This window comes from Herpailurus yagouaroundi, unplaced genomic scaffold (assembly GCF_014898765.1).
Source record: "Herpailurus yagouaroundi ecotype Mexico unplaced genomic scaffold, PumYag 163, whole genome shotgun sequence".
NCBI lineage: Eukaryota > Metazoa > Chordata > Mammalia > Carnivora > Felidae > Herpailurus > Herpailurus yagouaroundi.
In genome coordinates, this window is record NW_024412404.1 from 7,659,022 (window position 1) to 7,678,934 (window position 19,913).

The 19,913-nt window shown below is 37.1% G+C and overlaps 1 protein-coding gene across 2 annotated transcripts in view; it reads right to left on the minus strand.

Annotated features, from left to right (window-relative positions):
- The window catches only part of CTNNA3 (catenin alpha 3), a 1,766,595-nt gene that overhangs the window by 74,545 nt on the left and 1,672,137 nt on the right, over positions 1-19,913 (minus strand). For both annotated transcript variants that reach the window (XM_040485152.1, XM_040485151.1), the window contains exon 17: positions 6,558-6,692. In XM_040485152.1, coding sequence (XP_040341086.1) covers positions 6,558-6,692 — 135 coding nt within the window. The remainder of the gene's footprint in view (positions 1-6,557; positions 6,693-19,913) is intronic.

Sequence of the window (19,913 nt, forward strand, 5' to 3'; positions counted from 1 at the left end):
CCTCAGGAGAAGAGTTCTTTCTCTCCAAACCTAATACATCTACTTGTTTTCCTAATTCCATTCCCTCTCCCTTACTTAAAATTTTATTCTATCCTTTGTGGTCTTAATTTTTCATAGATCTGTTCTTTACAGCTTCTTCTTACTCTTTACCTAAACATTTACTCAATTACTTCCATTTTAAAAAGTACATAAGTAAAAATGTAAACCGAAAGGAGGAGGAGGTGGAGGAGGATGAGGTGGGGGAGGAGGATGGAGGGTGGGGAGGAGGAGGAAGGGTGGGGAAGGAGAGACAGGAGTTTTAGCAATTATATCTGCCCCTTAAGTCTCTCCCTCTCTCCCTCCCTCCCTTCCTCTCCCTAAGTCTGTCTGTCTGTCTGTCTCTCTCTCTCTCTCTCTCTCTCTCTCCTTCCTTTCAACTACAAACTGCTGGAAAATTTAGGTTTCGCTATCACTTTTTTTTCTGTCACCGCATACTCAGTATTTGGCCCACTATGACCTAATTTTTGCCTTCCTACTGCTTTGGAAAAGATATAAAGATACCTTTTCAGTGTACAACCTGATATGCATATTAAGACTCAGTCAACCTGAATTTTCTGTGTTATTTATAATCTTTGGTTACTATCCCTTCAATCATTCAACAATATTCAAGGATCTTATAGTCTAGAGGAGAATATATATTTAAAAAGTAGATAATTATAATAAATGTGAGTACTGATATGATTTTTATCATTGTAGAAGGATATCAAAGAAATTGATAGTTGCCACCCTATATCCATTCTTTCTTAACAAAGAAACAAAACTCAGATTTAACTGGGGGAATCCATGTGAGTACATGAAAACATACACAAAGAAATAGACACATTTTATATTTTCAGCATCTCTTGCAATTGTATTATAGCCAAATGAGTAAATACTGGCCAATAATAAGTAAGTGAAAGCTTTTGAAGGGGATTTAAAAAAATGTAAGGAATGGAGGCACCTGCGTGGCTCAGTCGATTAAGTGTATGACTCTTGGTTTCTGCTCAAGTCATGATCTCATGGCTCATGGGTTTGAGCCCCATGTTGAGCTCTTCACTGTCAATGCAGAACCTGCTTGGGATTCTCTCTCTCACTTTCTGCCCCTCCTCGGCTCATGCTGTCTTTCTCCCTCTGTCTCTCTAAATAAACTTAAAAAAATGTCAGGAATGTTTGCCTCTGTTCCTCTTCATTCTTCCTGTCCAGAATATAAAAGCCATAGCTAGAGCCAGAGAAGCTATATTTTGACCTTGATAAAAAATGAAAGCCAGAAGCCAAGAGTAATAAAGTAGGAAGACTAAAGCGTCTGATTCCTTGAAAATTTTGCAAAGCTTCTGTAACAGTCTTGGATTGCCCATTCTCAGACTGTTTTTATGGAGATAGTAAACTCTCAGTTTTATTAAACTGCCACAGCCAAGTCTCCATATTTGACAGAGGCACATTAGAATCACTGGATGTAAAAACAACAACAACAGCCACAACAACAGCAAAAAACAATCTGGATCTCTGTCTCAGCTATTTTTTTCTTATTTAACATACTTTCACTGGAGTGGTTTCATCTATGTCTCTTTCATACTTCTCTTCTGAGTTCCAGAATCATATACTCAGCAACTTCTAGACCTTTTTCTTGAATGCCACTTAGTCACTTAAATTCAACAAGTAAAACCCAAGTGAGTTATGTTACCCTTCCTAATCAGCTCTTCCTTCTATATATAGCTTTTGGTTCATGATTCCAGTTTTAACTAAGTAAGCTACCAAATCTCAGAACGTTGGATGTAAGTCTCAATTCTTCCTTCTTCTTCACTTTTATCACTCAATAGATGGACTCTAATCAACCCTATTTCAGAGTGTTTTCTTGCATGGATCCACCCCTCTCCATTCTTATCCACTATCGCCTTAATCCAGGAGTTCACCTTTTTTTTTTTTTTTTTTTGTCAAAAAATACTTTTATTACTGCAATGTGACATCATGGCATAAAGCACTATACCATTTGATGGGACATCCATTTATAGGGGAGCACCCATATGCAGTTATATAGCTTCCCCAATAATCCTTATTACAAACAGCTGCTTAATCTCATCCTAAAGATTGAATAAAACATTCTTTCTACAAGATACTGAACACTCACTTTAGTTTATTGCAGAGCTTTTCTAAATGGACCTCCTTCTGGCAAGAAGGTATTTCACCTGAACCTACAAATGGGTCTGTGCTTGTCTGATAGTAACCAAAATCCTGGACTCACATCTACCCAACAGCCATGGCACCAAATTTACTGAGCAGCCATACATAGACTAACCCCACATCTGTCAGAGCATTCCTGGAAAAGTTCCACACTCAGAACAAACCCCCACACTCCCCATAGAGGGTAACTGTTCCAGGTTGGAGGAGAGGATAAAGAAATTGAACCTGGGGCGCCTGGGTGACTCAGTGGATTAAGTGACCGACTCTTGACTTCATCCCAGGTAATGATCTCAGAGTCAGGAGATCAGTCCCCCCCCTGTCTGGCTAAGTGCAGAGCCTACTTAAGATTCTCTTTCTCCTTCTCTCTCTGCCCCTCCTCAGCTTACTCACTCTTTCTCTGTGTGTGTGTAAAATTAAAAAAAAATAATAAAATAAATAAAATAAAATAAATTGAAGCTAAAGTCTTCATCAAGTGTCCAGGGTGACCTTGGGTAGGCATGCAGACCCTTGGGCATTCTTTCTGGTGGCCTTACCTATAGGCTGCACCTGAACTATATAGACTGCAGTCCTGAGAACCTGCAGTTTTTGTGCACCTGAGCTTCTATCTGAGCCTGTTGTCCATAGACAAGGAACACATCAGCAGGCACTGGGGTTCTTTCACTGTGTAGGTTTCTCATTGCCTCAGTAGCCTGCCCTTCCTGTCTGTTCTTGACTGGGGTTCTGCATCTTGAGGCCCAGCTCCAGCTGCTCCACATACCACACTAGTTCCTGGAGGGGGGGTATTGGGGGTTGTTGGTGGTGGGGAAGGGGTTTCCACCTGAGCCTCTGTGCTTAGGGGTGTTTCCTCTGCCCCAGGCTTTCCTGAGGCCCTCCCACCTCCGTTCTCCACAGAGGCCCCAATCCAGGTTTTCTTCTTTTGCTTCTTTGAGGCTGCATCGCTTTTATATTCTTGGACTACTTTAAAAAACCATTCTGTGGGGCACCTGGGTGGCTCAGTCAGTTAAGTGTGTGACTCTTGACTACTGTTCAGATCTTGATCTCAGGGTTTGTGAATTCAAGCCTCACTTTGGGCTTTTGTGCTGACAGTGTAGAGCCTGCTTGGGATTCTCTCTCTCTCCCTGTCTCTTGGCCCATCCCCAGCATGCATGTGCATGTGCTCACTCGCTCTCTCTATTCTCAAGATAAATAAACTTAAAAAATTAAAAAAATTAAAAATCATTCCTAACTACTCCTCTCTCTCCCAGCTCTTTGTCTCTCCATCTATTACCACCTTTTCAAAAATAGTTAATTTCCAAATACATAGATCTGCTTATGCGCATCTCAAACTTAAAAATTTTCAATTATTCTCAATTTCCTGCAGGGTAAAATTAAAATGTTATAAATGACCCTTTTTAAATAGTCCCTATTCTGTTTGCAGCATCTCTTCTATTCCCCACCAACAGTGCCAAAAACAAATATTTCCAGTCGAATCAGACGGTCGGCTATTTCCATAGACTCCTTCTCTTTCCCAGTTCGTATCTTTTTATTTCATTTATGTCATCTACCTTGAATGCTCTTCCTCCCCCTCCCGTGAGTATACATTTGTTTTCTACTTATTCGTTGAGGCCTAAATTAGAGTCAAGCCAGGTATGAGTCTTTCTCTTGCCCATCTGCCACCTCAGTGCAGTTCATTATTCCCTCACCTCTTACTATCTGCTTTTGTGCATACTGCTATTATGTAGGTTATTATATTGTTTTAGAGTCATTTTTGTATATATAGGTATGATTTGTGTATTCTCATTTTGCATGTATTTAATCTTAAAGGAGGCATCCTGTATTCATCTATCTTTCCTCCAGATATTCTATAACACGGAACACAGAGATGCTCAAATATAGTTGGGGTTTTGGACTAGCTACACTTTGGCTTCCTTCTAAATAAAACATGTAACTTCAGAATAACTGCTTGCAGACAGATGTAAGATTAGCCAGAAAATCATTTTAACTAAATGGTCTATTATGAGAATGAGCTTCACATTCCTTTATGCTATGGATTCATCTTCTTTATCCTAACCCCTAACACCCCAGACCCAGAAAGCACTCTACCTACTTGCTTTTAATCAATTATATTTTCTACATTAATGTTTCATGAACCTGATTTTGAAATGCAAACTTTATTTAGTGAACTTTGGATAATCTAGTTTTGAATAACAAATTCCTGTAATGCTTAATGAGTTTGTCTGCTTTGCAATCATGCTTGTTACTTTCCAAAAGGATGACATAGATTAGAGCCTCCTCTCAATTTAAAAAGGAAAGATGACAAGAACTCAGGGTCACTAAGAGATTAAAGCAAGTGTTCCCAGGAACATGTAAATGAAATGTATTTAAAATGCTTTCCAGGATCTACCTGCAAGCAGATGGCTGTAAGGTATATAAAAGGGGGCACATAATGTTTCTTTTATCCAGATTTATCTTTTCTAAATGGAAATTGTAGGCAAAATGATGACAAAATGCTTTTGGATTTGCAATGCTATTCCTTATTTTATGTAATGACTCAGCTTTTAAATTGTAAATCATGAATTGTAAACTTGTGCCTAATCTATCTGAAAATACGGGTAAATTCATGAATTTGAATCATAGTACCAAACAGGAAATACAAACCCATTTGTACATATGGAGGAAATTATATTTTGAAAGAACAATTAAGAGTAACATATTTTAACAGTATTTTTGGGGGTGAAAGGTTAGTTTCAACAGCCTGCAGAAGTACTAAATAATGGGAAAATAACATTCATATGGATTCAGGATTTGCAAATGATGGTGAATGTGTGGCTGTGTAAAATAGACAAAAGTAAATAGAAGACAGACTTAGGTCTACAAATAAATAATCTTTTACACATTAAAGTAGTTTAATGTTAAATGAGAAAATGAAGACAATGTCTAATATTCCAAAGTAAAGATACAATATATTAAAATTTGTATATATGTATATGCATGAATATACGTGTATATGTGCATTTATATGCATGTGTGTATTCATACACCCACATAGGTCTCTGTGTATACAGACTGTGACTACTTAAAATACATTTTGTTGAAAAGTGTCAGGGCACCAGTGTTACACAGGTTGTGATGGTTTGTGTCTTTACAAAATTGCAATGCAATGAAATACTTTTTGTCTCTAATAATTACTAGACACAATTTCCAAATTATCCACTTTTAATCAGTGCTTTTAATCAGTGTCATCGTAGATTCCAGTCTGTCCACCTGAATAGAAAAGACACAAGCCTTTGAAGGTAAACTCCAGTTCTGACATTTACCAGTATGACCTCGGGGAAGTTTTCAACTTTTCTGAATGTCATTTTTTTCCAGTGTTAGTGAGAATAAAACAAGCAAATAAATAATCTCTCCGGCATGCAATCGTGAGGGTCAAATGGAATGAAATATAGGCAAGAGCTATATAGTCAATAAAAATTAGTTCCCTGCCTTCTACTCTTGATGGTAACCTTTTGCTTTTGTTTTTGCAGTAATGTTCTTTTAAAGCATGTTGGTTCACTGAGGGAAAGTCCAATGTCAGGACTTAGAAGTCCTAAAATTACAAATTTATAAGTATGCTGTTATCATTTGTCCTCATGAATATAAGTTCCTAGAACATTCATGATGCTTCACTTTAACTTAAATTTACAATCTTGGTCCATGTCCTTCTCAAAGTCACTGATAACTGAAACTATTATAGATATCAAATATTATTTTATTACCATACCCACTCTAGAGAAATGATCTACTGTTATTAAAAGATGAGTAGAAAAGTTAGACATTATTTCTAACATGGTCATTTTATAGTGGTTTGAAACTCAGGGTCACCAAAGAATTTATGAAAGTTTTTCCAAATCTATATATATTCTATCATGCCCCACTCCTACAATTAGATATAGAAATAACAGTTTTCAAGGCCTGAATTTCTATGCTATGGAAATTATTAATCGGGAAATGAATACCAATTAATAGTAATAAAGCCATTTTTTCATTGATTTGCAAATCCATAGGCATTTATCTTATAAAAATTATAAGATTCAATTCAGAGTTTCACCTGTACACTTTCTGAAGTCAGAAAACCTCTCTCTAAATTAATATCTATTTCTTTTCCAAGTGGCTTACAAATCCTGATTCATTCTAAAAATCTGTAAATAAAGACAAGTTGTGCTGACATAGCATTTCCGTAGTTCAATTCCTTGCTAATTTAATTTCATGCAATTTAATACACTCCAACTGAGTTTATTCTCATTTACATGGACCTAAAAGATTTGGTGAAGTGAGGAGGGGTGTAGCTGCTTTGTTTCAAGCATCTTCTATATGTGATGGTAAAAATGCCAGGCAATACTCACAGCTGACATGATGAGCTCTCCTCCTAAGTTCTGGATCTCAGCTTTAACTTGACTGCAGATTTTCAGTTGGTGAGAGTAAAACTTAATCTGTTCCAAGTAGGCCAACAAATCTTGTTTGCATGATGGATCTGGACACTAAATATGCATAAAAGATAAAAAGGAAAATATCAAAATAAATAATAAGTAGATCAAGGTGAATACACACTGACATTGGAGGTACCTTATAAGGCAGCAACATTATTGTCATTGAACCTCATTTCTCAGCCCCAGCCCATGTAGGTTCTGATATGCTTCCACCATGAGAGGATTTTTATTCATGTTTCAACCTTAATTACTTCAGCATAGATGATGGAAATACTGGTAAAGGAATTTTCAAATGTGGAAAGGTACATAAAATAAATGCCTTCAGTTTATGATAAGATTAGAAGTCTTCAGACTGCATTTTAGGTAAATCTAAAGAAATATTTTAAATGCAATTATTTCTTTCACTTAGAGTCACTATTACTAGAATATTTCTCAGGACCCGTTGCTCTGCATTGTGTGTCCTTTCTTATTTGTATGGGCATGAAAACAAGCGCAACAAACAATGCATTATCTTCTGTTACTTTCATCATTACACATTACACAGACAAAAGAAATCATTTGCGCCATAGGTAAAAGGAGCATATCTACCTGGAGCCAAGAAATAAACAGCATACGTGTTTTAGAGATACGTTAAGCCTCTTTACCAAAAGCAGCCTCCTGTACTATAATATCATCCATAAGGAACTTCTTGGAAGACCGCTTCCAACATAACACAGTATGGTCAGGGTTAAATCTTTGGGGTCTTTCTTCCATGCAATTATAATAGAATTTTTTAAATCCCTGATAATTTACTATACTTGCACTTTAAATACATCTTCATTAGTATGTGGAAATGTGGATAGGGGCCAACATGGCAGACGGGTACTCCCCGCGTCTCTCAAACAAAGAAGTGCTGAAGCCAAAGGACTTTGAACCCCAAAAGTCTGGGAGGAAAAGAGACTGACTCTACCAGGAAGAAACGAGACAACTTGAGAAGTCATAGGTAGGTGGGTGATAGCAAACTGGGAGAGATAAAAGTGGCCACGTAGACATAGAGGGGAGGGATCCCCTTCTGCGGAGAGACAAAGGGAAGAGAAAGAGTGGCTGGGGAAGTGTAGGACTGTATCTGGACAAGAGGAAAACCTAAGTCTGGGACTGAGAAGGATCCCGTCTCTAACTATGGAGGGGCTGGTTCCCTGTTCATGCACCTGGGGAGGACAGGAGCCAGCCCTGGGTTCAGTGGCAGATCAGGGGCGCAGTCCACAGGAGAATGCGGCCTGACCCCTGGAGTGCTGTGGAAAAAGACAAAGCCTGCCTGAGTCCACCACTCCGCCACCCCCGGGGCTCAGCAGCGAGGTCAGTGGCGCAGTCCGCATCAGGAAAAGGCGGTCCTCCCTGAAATGCGGCAGCACTGAGAAAGCCAGCAAGGACCACAAATCGAGCCACAGAGAGGTGCTTCCCCAGTGCTAGAGCACACAGAGCGGGACTTTGAATCCTGGCCAAGCGCCAGGCCAAGAAAGTCGGTGGAGCGAGAAGGACTGCCCTGTCTGCACCCGCAGCACAGTGAGGACGACTGGAAAGGAGTCCAGCAGGTCGTGGAAAAGAGACTTGGGGATTGCCAACCCCCCGCCCCCACACCCAACCAACACCAAGGCGGGGCCTCAGGGATCAGTCCCAGGGCCCATTGTGGAGATGGGACCAGCCTACACCAAACCACGCCCCTCCATGCAGGGTAACTGCGTTTCTGCCGGAGCCCGATAGATGCTGTGCAACCAGACAGCTGTGTCATCCAGACCAGTGATGCTGCGTAGCCTGAATTAATTCCAGGACAATTCTTGTTATTTAGATATATTCTCCCTTCCTATCTCTTCCCTCCTCTAGTCTGGTTACTCTGGTTGTTTGTTTGTTTAAGCAGACATATTTAATCTATTCCCTTGATACAGGTTCTACATCTCCTTCTGTACTTTCCTTTCTCTCTCTCTGGAATAATCAAGCCAAATAGTTTCTCTGTCTAGGTAACATTATCTTCATTTTTGCCCCTGCCTCCTTTATTTTCCTTTCTCTCTCTCTCTCTGGATTAAGCCATTTAGTCTCTCTGCCCTGGCCATGTTTACTTTCTCTTTGTCCCTGCCCCTGTCATTTCTCTCTTTGTATATGCTCTTCCCCCAGCAATGCCTCCACCCTGTTCTTTGCTTGAATCTGGTGTTTCTGTTTCTTTGCTTTTGTACTGTTTGTGTGTGTGTGTGTGTGTGTGTGTGTTGTTCGTTTGTTTTATTTGTATGTGTGTTTGCGTGTCTTTGTTTCTTGTTTGTTTGTCTGTTTGTTTTCCTTTCCAGGGCTACTTCAAGGAACAAATGAAAGTACACCTGGTGGAATGTCCAAAACATCACTATGAGTAGAGAAATAAAATAACAAAAGTCACAACAACAGAGAGCAAGTAACGCTCTCCAAAAAACACCTCCTGAAGGGCCAGGCCCTGGAGTGTATATGATCCCCCCCACCTTTAATATAGCAGTGCTCACAGGTGCAGAGCACATAACAAGATTTCAAAACTTATAAGGGACAGAAAACTAGAAAAAAATGATGAAATGGGAGAATTCCTCCCCAAAGAAATTCTAGGAAGAAGTCACAGCTAAAGAATTGATCAAAACAGATATAAGCAATATAACTGAGCAAGAATTTAGAATAATAGTCATGAGATTTATCATTGGGCTTGAAAAGGCATAGAAGACAGCAGAGAAGCTATTAATGCAGAAAACAAGGAACTAAAAAATAGTCATGATGAATTAAACAATGCTATAAATGAGGTGCAAAATAAAATGGAGGTGGCCACAGTATGACTGAAGAGGCCGGGGGGCGGGTGGGGGGAGAATAGGTGAATTAGAAGATAAAATTATGGAAAAAGAGGAAGCTGAGAAAAAGAAAGATAAAAAAATCCAGGATCAAGAGTGGAGAATTAGAGAACTAAGGGATGCAATCAAACGGGAACAATATCCGTATCATAGGAATCCCAGAAGAAGAAGAGAAAGAGAAGGGGGCTGAAGGTGTACTTGAACAAATCATAGCTGGGAACTTCTCCAATCTGGGGAAGGAAACAGACATTGAAATCCAAGAGGCACAGAGCACTCCTTTCAGATGTAACTTGAATCGATCTTCTGCATGACCTATCATAATGAAACTGACAAAATACAAGGGTAAAGAGAGAATTCTGAAAGCAGCTAGGGATAAATGGTCTTTAACATACAAAGGTGGAAGCACAAGAGTAGTAGCAGACCTATCTACTGAAACTTGGCAGGCCAGAAAGGAATGGCAGGAAATCTTCAATATGATGAATAGGAAAAATATGCAGCCAAGAATCCATTATCTAGCAAGCTTGTCATTCAGAATAGAAGTAGAGATAAAGGTTTTCCCAAACAAACAGAAACTGAAGGAATTCATCACCACTAAACCAGCCCTATAAGAGATCCTAAGGGGGACTCTGTGAGTAAAATGTTGCAAGGACCACAAAATACCAGAGTCATCACTACAAGCATGAAACCTACAGACACCACAATGACTCTAAACCCATACCTTTCAATAATAACACTGAATGTAAATGGACTAAATGCTCCAATCAAAAGACATAGGGTATAAGAATGGATTAAAAAAAAAAAAAACAAGACCCATCTATTTGCTATCTACAAGAGACTCATTTCAGACCTGAGGACACTTTCAGATTGAAGGTGAGGGGATGGAGAACTATCATGCTACTGGAAGTCAAAAGAAAGCTGGAGTAGCCATACTTATATCAGACAAACTGGACTTTAAACTAAAGGCTGTAACAAGAGATGGAGAAGGGCATATATAATAATTACAGGGTCTAGCCATCAGGAAGAGCTAACAAGTATAAATGTCTATGTGCTGAATATGGAAGCCCCCAAATATATAAAACAATCACAACCATAAGCTACCTTATTGATAAGAATGTGGTAATTGCAGGGGACTTTAATACTCCACTTACAACAATGGACAGATCATCTAGACACAGAATCAGTAAAGAAACAATGGCCCTGAATGATACATTGGACCAGATGGACTTGACAGATATATTTAGAACTCTACATCCCAAAACAGCAGAATATACTTGCTTCTTGAGTGCACATGGAACATTCTCCAAGATCACATACTGGGTCACAAAACAGCCCTCAATAAATATAAAAGAATTGAGATCACACCATGCCCACTTTCAGACCACAATGCTATGAAACTTGAAATCAACCACAGGAAAAAGTCTGGAAAACCTCCAAAAGCATGGAGGTTAAGGAACATCATACTAAAGAACAAATGGGTCAACCAGTTAATTAGAGAAGAAATTAAAAGATGTATGGAAACAAATTAAAATGAAACTACAACAATCCAAACCCTTTGGGATGCAGCAAAGGTAGTCCTAAGAGGAAAGTACATTGCAATCCAGGCCTATCTCAAGAAAAAAGAAAAATCCCAAATACAAAATCTAACAGCACACCTAAAGGAACTAGAAGCAGAACAGCAAAGACACCCCAAACCCAACAGAAGAAGAGAAATAATAAAGATCAGAGCAGAAATTAACAATATAGAATACAAAAACAAAACAAAACAAAACAAAACAAAAACCCAGTAGGAAAGATCAATGAAACCAAGAGTTGGGTTTTTTTGAAAAAAATAAACCAAATTGATAAACCTCTAGCCAGGCTTCTCAAAAAGAAAAGAGAGAGGACCCAAATAGATAAAATCACAAATGAAAATGGATTTATTACAACCAATCCCTCAGAAATACAAGCAATTATCAGGGAATACTATGAAAAATTATATGCCAACAAACTGGACAACCTGGAAGAAATGGACAAATTCCTAAACACCCACATGCTTCCAAAACTCAAACATGACGAAATAGGAAATTTGAACAGACTCAGTCGTCAAAAATCTCCCAACAAATAAGAGTCCTAGACCAGATGGCTTCCCTGGGGAATTCTACCAGACATTTAAAGCAGACTTAATACCTACCCTTCTCAAGCTGTTCCAAAAAACAGAAATGGAAGGAAAACTTCTGGACTCATTCTATGAAGCCAGCATTACTTTGATTCCCAAACCAGAAACAGACCCAGCAAAAAAAGAGAACTACAGGCCAATATCCCTGATGAATATGGATGCACAAATTTTCAACAAGATACTATCAAATATAATTCAACAGCATATAAAAGTATTATTCAACATGATCAAGTGGGATTCATTCCTGGGCTGCAGGGCTGGTTCAATATTTGCAAATCAATCAATGTGCTACATTACATTAATAATAAAAAAAAGGGATGTGGAAATGTGGACAACAATTTATATGCAAAGATATTAATTGCAGCATTATTTATAATATGATATAATAATATTTTACATTTATTTTTCTTTAATTTTTTAATGTTTATTTATTTTTGAGAGAGATGAAGATAGAATGCAAGTTGGTTAGGGGCAGAGAGAGAGGGAGACACAGAATCCAAAGCAGGCTCCAGGCTCCAAGCTATCAGTACGGAGCCTGACATGGGGCTCGAACTCACGAGCTGGGAGGTCATGACCTGAGCTGAAGTCAGACACTCAACCAACTGAGCCACCCAGGTGCCCCCACATATTTTACAATTCTTAAATATGTGTGTGTATATATATATATATATATATATATACACACATATATAGGCATATATATATGTATATATATAATATCCATAATTATAGGCAATAGTAAGACCTTGACATTCAAGGTGTTTCTCAAATTTTGAACAAGAAAATAAGGGTAATCCCCCAAATCTCAAAAGGATTAAAACTGTGACTAATTAAAAAGAGGGAGAAGGAGAAAAAGAAGAAGGAGAAAGGAAGAAAAGAAGGACACAGAGAAAGAGAAAGAAACAGGGGAAGAAAAGAAGTAGGAGGAAGAGGAAAAAAAAGGAAGGGATTTCTCCCAATTTGTAGATAAGAAATCAGAAGTTTAGAAAGGATAATAATTTTCCCAGGATTGAAAAGTTTATGTAATAGCAGAATTTGAACCATATCTACATGCTTTCAAATCCATTTTATTTTAAATCACTAACAAGAGAATTTGACGTGCGTTTTTTAATGTTGGTTTGTTTATTTATTTATTTACTTTGAGGGGGGCACAGAGAAAGGGGAAGAGAGAGAATTCCAAGCAGGCTCCAAACTGTCAGCATAGAGCCTGACACAGGACCCCATCCCACAAACTGCAATCATGACCTAAGCAGAAATCAAGAGTCTGATCCTTAACTGCCTGAGCCACCCAGGTGCCCCTGATGTACATTTTTTTAAAAGCACAGAATGCTGTGAGTATCCCAGTTTCAAGGAAATAGAGAATTCCTGTGAAACCTATGTCTCCAGCACTGTTCTGAAGTAACAAGTACTTTGATTTTTTTCAAAGACCAAAATTAGTTATTTAGAATTACCTATAATGATGAAAGGCAAGGCATCTTGTTTTACCATGACAGGAAGTTGGTCATACTTTCTATGTGTGGGACACTGTGCCATGTCCTTTGTGTGAATAATTCTACATTAGTATTTCACTTTACCATTTTATTTGGGGCTATATTGTTATTTTGCCCATTTTCACACTGACTTTTTGATAGAATATATGATTTGTCCAAAGATTTGAATTTACCTTTATTTCATTCACTGTACAATGATGTCTTTTATATGACATTTATTCAAAATGCCATTTTCTTTGCCTTCGCTGAGTAACGGTCCTATCTATTCTTTGTTCCTATTTATGGAATCAGCGATAATCCCTGGTACTTAGTGTATTTTATCTGTCATATACAATTCTAGGTACTTTACATGTATTAACTCTTTTACTAATCATCAACTCCAGGAGGTAGGTCCTAACATTATTTTACAAAAGAGGAAACTCAAATACAGAGAAATTAACTGACTTGTCCAATTAATAAATGGTAGAGCTGATATTCGAACTTACATGATCTGGCTACACTTCCCTACCTTCACAGTCTAGGAACAATAGCAGTCTTCCTGCCATTTTATGTAATAAACAATAAACTGCCACTCTGATTTGTGAATTGGTTTCTTAAATTCACTCTTTCTTTCTTTCTTCCTTTCTTTTTTTTCTTTTTTTGTAAATTGTAACTAGGATTAGTGTGGATTTGTTCCTTAAAGAGTAGCACCTCTACATTTTTATGATAAAATTGAACTTGCAAACTAATAATTAGATTCTTGGCCAATAACCAATGTTGCAATTACCCAAGTTTAAGCAAAACATGTAGTTTCTCTCAAGAGACTCTTTCAAGACTATACCACAATTGTGTAATTCCGTCAAGGAAGCAATAAGTCAATGAGTACAAAATATGAAATTCAACTTTTGAAGTTAAAAGTTGTTTGACCCAGATTCACCTTTTATTTCCAGAATTGATGAGAGTTTTTGGTTACACCTAAAGACCATAGTCTTACAGGGGGAAGTAGAAAAACATACTAATTGGTAAATTCAATGTTGTATAATTTATTAAAGCCTTCTTTCCTATTGACATTTGGAAAGCCTTTCTGAGTCGATTTTGGCTGCCTAGAAGCAGAATCAGGAAAATGAATCATTCCCACTTTAAGAATGCATTTCTATTTTTGGCCAAATCTCCTTTACCAAATCAACTAATATTTTCCCTACCTTTTAGTTTTTTACATGAGGGTGATAGAAAAATTTGGGTCCTAAATTTATAGGACATTCATGACCTTGCCTTTTTTTTTTTTTCAAATAAAATTTGCATAAAAATAATTCTTAAAAGAACATCGCTAGGGACTCTTAGGCAAATCAAGCGGTAGCATATCATAACTTGCATTCATTATTATTTCCTAGTTTATTATGCCAGGATATGTTGACCAGGGCATCTGGTGAGCATTTTAATGCATAGATTTTTTTAAACGTTTTTTTGTTTGTTTTGTCTGTCTGTTTGTTCGTTTGTTAACCCCTGGGACACTTAACTACACGCAAGCAGGTGGCATGTCAGCCTCGGTGGTTTTCTTACGTTAAACCAGCCTTCACTCTTCTGGCAAGATGCTTAGTACCAGTACAGAATACAACATTTAGCGATGAGAGCAAAAGTAAAAAAAAAAAAAAAAAAACATGTATTACCTTTTGGTTTGGAGTTTAAGAGTGAATTAGCAAAGTGAATACTTTTAAAGATCTTTATGCCATAAGCTTAGCAATTTTTTGCCCATACTCGAGTATGAACTTTATTTAAGACACATTTAAAATGACTTTTGCAATTACAGACAGCAGTTTAAATTCTGCTAGGCTGGCAAAGCTTGTTAATAAAAAGTATTAGGTGTCATTGGGAAGTTCTAGAACAGAAATTTCAAGCAGTCAGTGATAGCAAAGGGCTCTGAGCCTAGGACCTTTGCCTTCCCTTGGGGTTCATTTCTCCACCTCTACTCTAGCCCAGAGGCTGTCTCATTTCACCTTCCTTAGCGTCACAGATCACCAGTGATCCCATATTTTTCTGCACTCTTAATGTCTCATTTTTCTATCCTTTAATCTATCAACATAATGTCCCTCAAAACAGAAACCCTCCCTCAACCCGCTAATCCCATCTGTCTCTTCTTGTTTGTGACCATGACTTCTAAAACTTTTTCAGTGCTGCCTCATTGACATTCTCAGCTTTTCTTCTTGGGCATCTTTTGAGTCTCACCTTCTTCTTGGACAATAGTACACGCTGTTCCAGCTTCAACTATCACAAAATCACAAGTTACTACATCCTTATCATCCAGCCCTGTCTTCAGAAGATACATTTGGATTTGGCCAGTCCATCTCATTGTCTCATAATTTCATACTCAACATGTAAAATCCTCACCTATCTCATATCCATCTTGCCTACTATTTTTCCCCTCTATTAACCATCTCAATGAAGAGTGCTTTCTCTCTCTCTCTCATCAGTTAAATTTGGTCAGTCACTGATTTGGTTGGGATGATTCTACCCCTTGAATCTCAGCACACGTTGAACATTTTTCTTCTTTGCTATGCCTATCACCACTGCTTTTTAGCAAACTGAGGTTTCTATTACTCAGCCATAGAAAAGAATGAGATCTTGCCATTTGCAACAACACGGATAGACCTAAAGGGTAGTATGCTAAGTGGAATAAGTCAGACAAAGAAAGACAAATATCATATGATTTCACTTATGTGTGAAATCTAAAAAGAACAGCCAACAATCAAACAAAAAAAAGCAAAAGCAGTACCATAAATATAGAGAACAAGCTGATAATTGCCAGCGGAACGGGGGTCGAGGGATGAACAAAAGGGGTGAAGGGGAGTGGGAGATACCAGCTTCCAGTTATGAAATAGAAGGGAAACAGAGTTACAAGTATAATATATAGTGAATGGTATTATAATAGCATGGTATGGCGACAGATGGTAGCTACACTTGTAGTGAGCACAGTGTAACGTATAGTGTTGTCAAATCACTATGTTGTACATCTGAAATTAATGTAACCTGGTGTGTCAACTATACTTCAATAAAAAAAGATGCAAACATAATATACTTGAGTATCTATCCCTATTAAATTCCTGAGAAACTGTTATGCATTTATTTTTATAAAGTTCATTAATCTGGAAAACAAATCTAGTATCAACATCTCTGCTCAAAATGAATTTCAGGTAGATAATAGCATCAAAATACAAATATTATCACAAATGCATCTAGAAATTATATTCTTTTTTGTATGTCAATTTTTTTAATTTTTTTAAACTTTATTTATTTTTATTTTTTTACTTTATTTTTTTAATTTTTTTAATATATGAAATTTCTTGTCAAATTGGTTTCCATACAACACCCAGTGCTCATCCCAAAAGATGCCCTTTTCAATGCCCATCACCTACCCTCCCCTCCCTCCCACCCCCCATCAACCCTCAGTTTGTTCTCAGTTTTTAAGAGTCTCTTATGCTTTGGCTCTCTCCCACTCTAACTTCTTTTTTTTTTTCCTATCCTCCCCCATGGGTTTCTGTTAAGTTTCTCAGGATCCACATAAGAGTGAAAACATATGGTATCTGTCTTTCTCTGTATGGCTTATTTCACTTAGCATCACACTCTCCAGTTCCATCCATGTTGCTACAAAGGGCCATATTTCATTCTTTCTCATTGCCACGTAGTACTCCATTGTGTATATAAACCACAATTTCTTTATCCATTCTTCAGTTGATGGACATTCAGGCTCTTTCCGTCATTGGGCTATTGTTGAGAGTGCTGCTATGAACATTGGGGTACAATTGCCCCTATGCATCAGTACTCCTGTATCCCTTGGGTAAATTCCTAGCAGTGCTGCTGCTGGGTCATAGGGTAGGTCTATTTTTAATTTCTTGAGGAAACTCCACAAGTTTTCCAGAGTGGCTGCACCAGTTGCATTCCCACCAACAGTGCAAGAGGGTTCCCGTTTCTCCACATCCTCGCCAGCATCTGTAGTCTCTTGATTTGTTCATTTTGGCCCCTCTCACTGGTGTGAGGTGATATCTGAGTGTGGTTTTGATTTGTATAGAAATTATATTCTTAAGCAACATGTTAGAATGTTATGGTGAATGCTTCAGAAGTTTCTTTTTAGTATACTTTTATTAGAATACATTTTTGACTCTCATAACATCAGCAGAGAAATAATTCCAATGAGTCTAGCCACCAACAATATTTTGTCAAAATATCAATATAAATTACATTTGTCAATTGTTTGCTCATAGTTAAACGCATTGGGTATGATTTGGCTGTAATTCTTTACCTTGTTTTTTAAATGTCATCTTGTCTTGAATTAGCATTGGCTTTCATTATACTTAACTCTAAAATTTCATATTAACTGTGTTCAGTTATATTTAGGTGGGAGTACCCATCAGATACTATGGATATCTTCACTTTGGCAAAACTACAGTGAAGGAGGATTAGGCTTCAGACACAGCACTCGGTGGTAAGAAAATCTAATTTTTCCTCTTCTTATGCAAAACACTTTAGTAGATATTTATTTTATTTTGATTCCTGTTCCTCTCTTTTTATTTGGAATATACAGTTTCTGTAACTAATTGAGATCTGTGCATTTTTCCTACCTTGTGGGGTGTTACCCAATCCATCTAATTTAGAATATCTGTTTAACATGATGAATTACAGTGTAGAGTTGAGTAATCTAAAGAGATGTGTACTAGGAGTCTGGAATTTTCGATTCGTGAGAAGGGTTCTTCTCTCTCATTTGTTATTCTCTTTATTCAGGAGGAACATGTTTAAGAATTGTAGCGGGAGTGGTGCCTGGGTGGCTCAGTCAGTTGAGCATCTGACTTCGGCTCAGGTCATGATCTCTTGGTTTGTGCGTTCGAGCCCTGTGTCGGGGTCTGTGCTGACAGCTCGGAGCCTGGAGCCTGCTTCATATCCTGTGGCTGCCTCTCTCTTTGTCCCTCCCCCATTCATTCTCTTTCTCTCTCTCTCTTTCTCTCTCTCTCTCTCTCTCTCAAAATAAACATTAAAAAAAAAAAAAGAATTGTGATAGCTAACAACATCCCATCCTTTAGGAATATATTGCCTAATGGAGATAGAATTTGTACCAAAGTTTTACAGAAGTTAAGCAACACAGTCTTGAATGGCTTATATAACCTACCACACCAGGTAGATACTTCTGAAGCCCAAGAGATGTTGGCTGATTGGGACAAGTGAGCCTACGTCGGAATTTTGGATGTTAAAACAGCAAATTAGGGTACAGCTAGAGTAGTAAATTGTATTTGGCTACACACAACAAATACGTTCAAGGAAGCAAGACAAAGAAGAAAGGCGGGGGAAAAAAAAGGAAAAAGAAAGTCCAAGTAGATAGAATTAGAAACCCTAATTAATGTGATTTCATTTCTTTCTCTCTGCACATGAACTTTGACTCTGAAACCTTAGAGAATGAAACTAAATTGGTTTAACACTATATATATATAGACTTATGATATATGTCCATATTGGGTGGAATTGAAAATTGATTGATGTTTGATCTTATGACACTCTAGTAGAGTAAATAGACTAGAAAGAATCATAAAAAATGTTAAAAAAAATTGGAACTAATTAGGTTGTTCAAAAAAGAAAACAACCAATGTCCCAGCAGATATTTTTCATAATACACAGACACTGAAAATTGCTTTGCTTATATTATTCATATGCATTCCACAATAAATTTCAGATATTATTTTCTGTCTAAATTTTTTTTTGTTAATCTATCAAACAACGTCAGAAGCACAGTCATAGACAATCTCCCCAGAAGATTCGATAATAAGATCAGGCTCATAATTCTCAATTTTGATTCTTCAGAATCCTATTTGTTCAGAACAAAAGTAATTAATTTGAAACTACTCTCCTATATGAAGTGGAAAAAGCCAAAGAGGGTCATCTGTAATTCTTCATTATTCAATGACTATTTCTTTAATCTTCTTTTAAAATGTAAGAGCTGTGGGAAGTGAGACAATACTTTTACTTTCTTCCATTTAATTTGAATAAAGCTAAAAACAATGGTATAATGTAATAAAGCTACATTATAAAAGTACCTACAGCTAAGTGATTCTGATGCAATTAAAGAAGAAGATCAATATAAGAAAACGAAACTTCCTAGTGACACAATTATTTGAACTTTGAAAACTGCATTCCAAAAAAAAAAAAAAAAAAAACCAGAGGCACACTGGCAGGAAGCACTAAATATTTAAAAAGTTATCAGTACACACAAATCTCTCTAATGCATTATGTTTCACCTGTTCTACTACTATTTGGTCTCTCTCATAAAATGAATGCAATAAAATTCTAAAATCTAGAAAACCATGGGTGGGTTTGGGCTTCAATAATTTATTCATACTGTATTTTGAATTATATTAGGAAAAGTTTGTTTTTAACTGTAAATACTAAATACTAAATACTAACAAGATTCATAAGATGTTTAGAAAGCTTAAAGTAGCAAGATATTTAAAACATATGTATATTCAATAAATATTTAAAAATATTTGCCTCAGTATTCTTTATTTGTTTCCCTTCCCTTATATCCAGAAATATCTAATAATATAGTTTAAAGCTAATTGTTTTTCAAAAGGCAAAGAAAAAAAAGACTGAATAAGAAGCAGTCCAATAAAGTTTCCCTCAAAGTAATAGGCAAGAAATAATGTAGAATAGTTGCAAAGTCAAAAGGAAAAGTGCTTTTTTCCCACAAGGAAATAAATATATATTATGAAGGTAAGTAATATAAAACCTACAAAGTAATACTATATATCAGTTTGAAGTATTAATTGGATTTCTCAACATA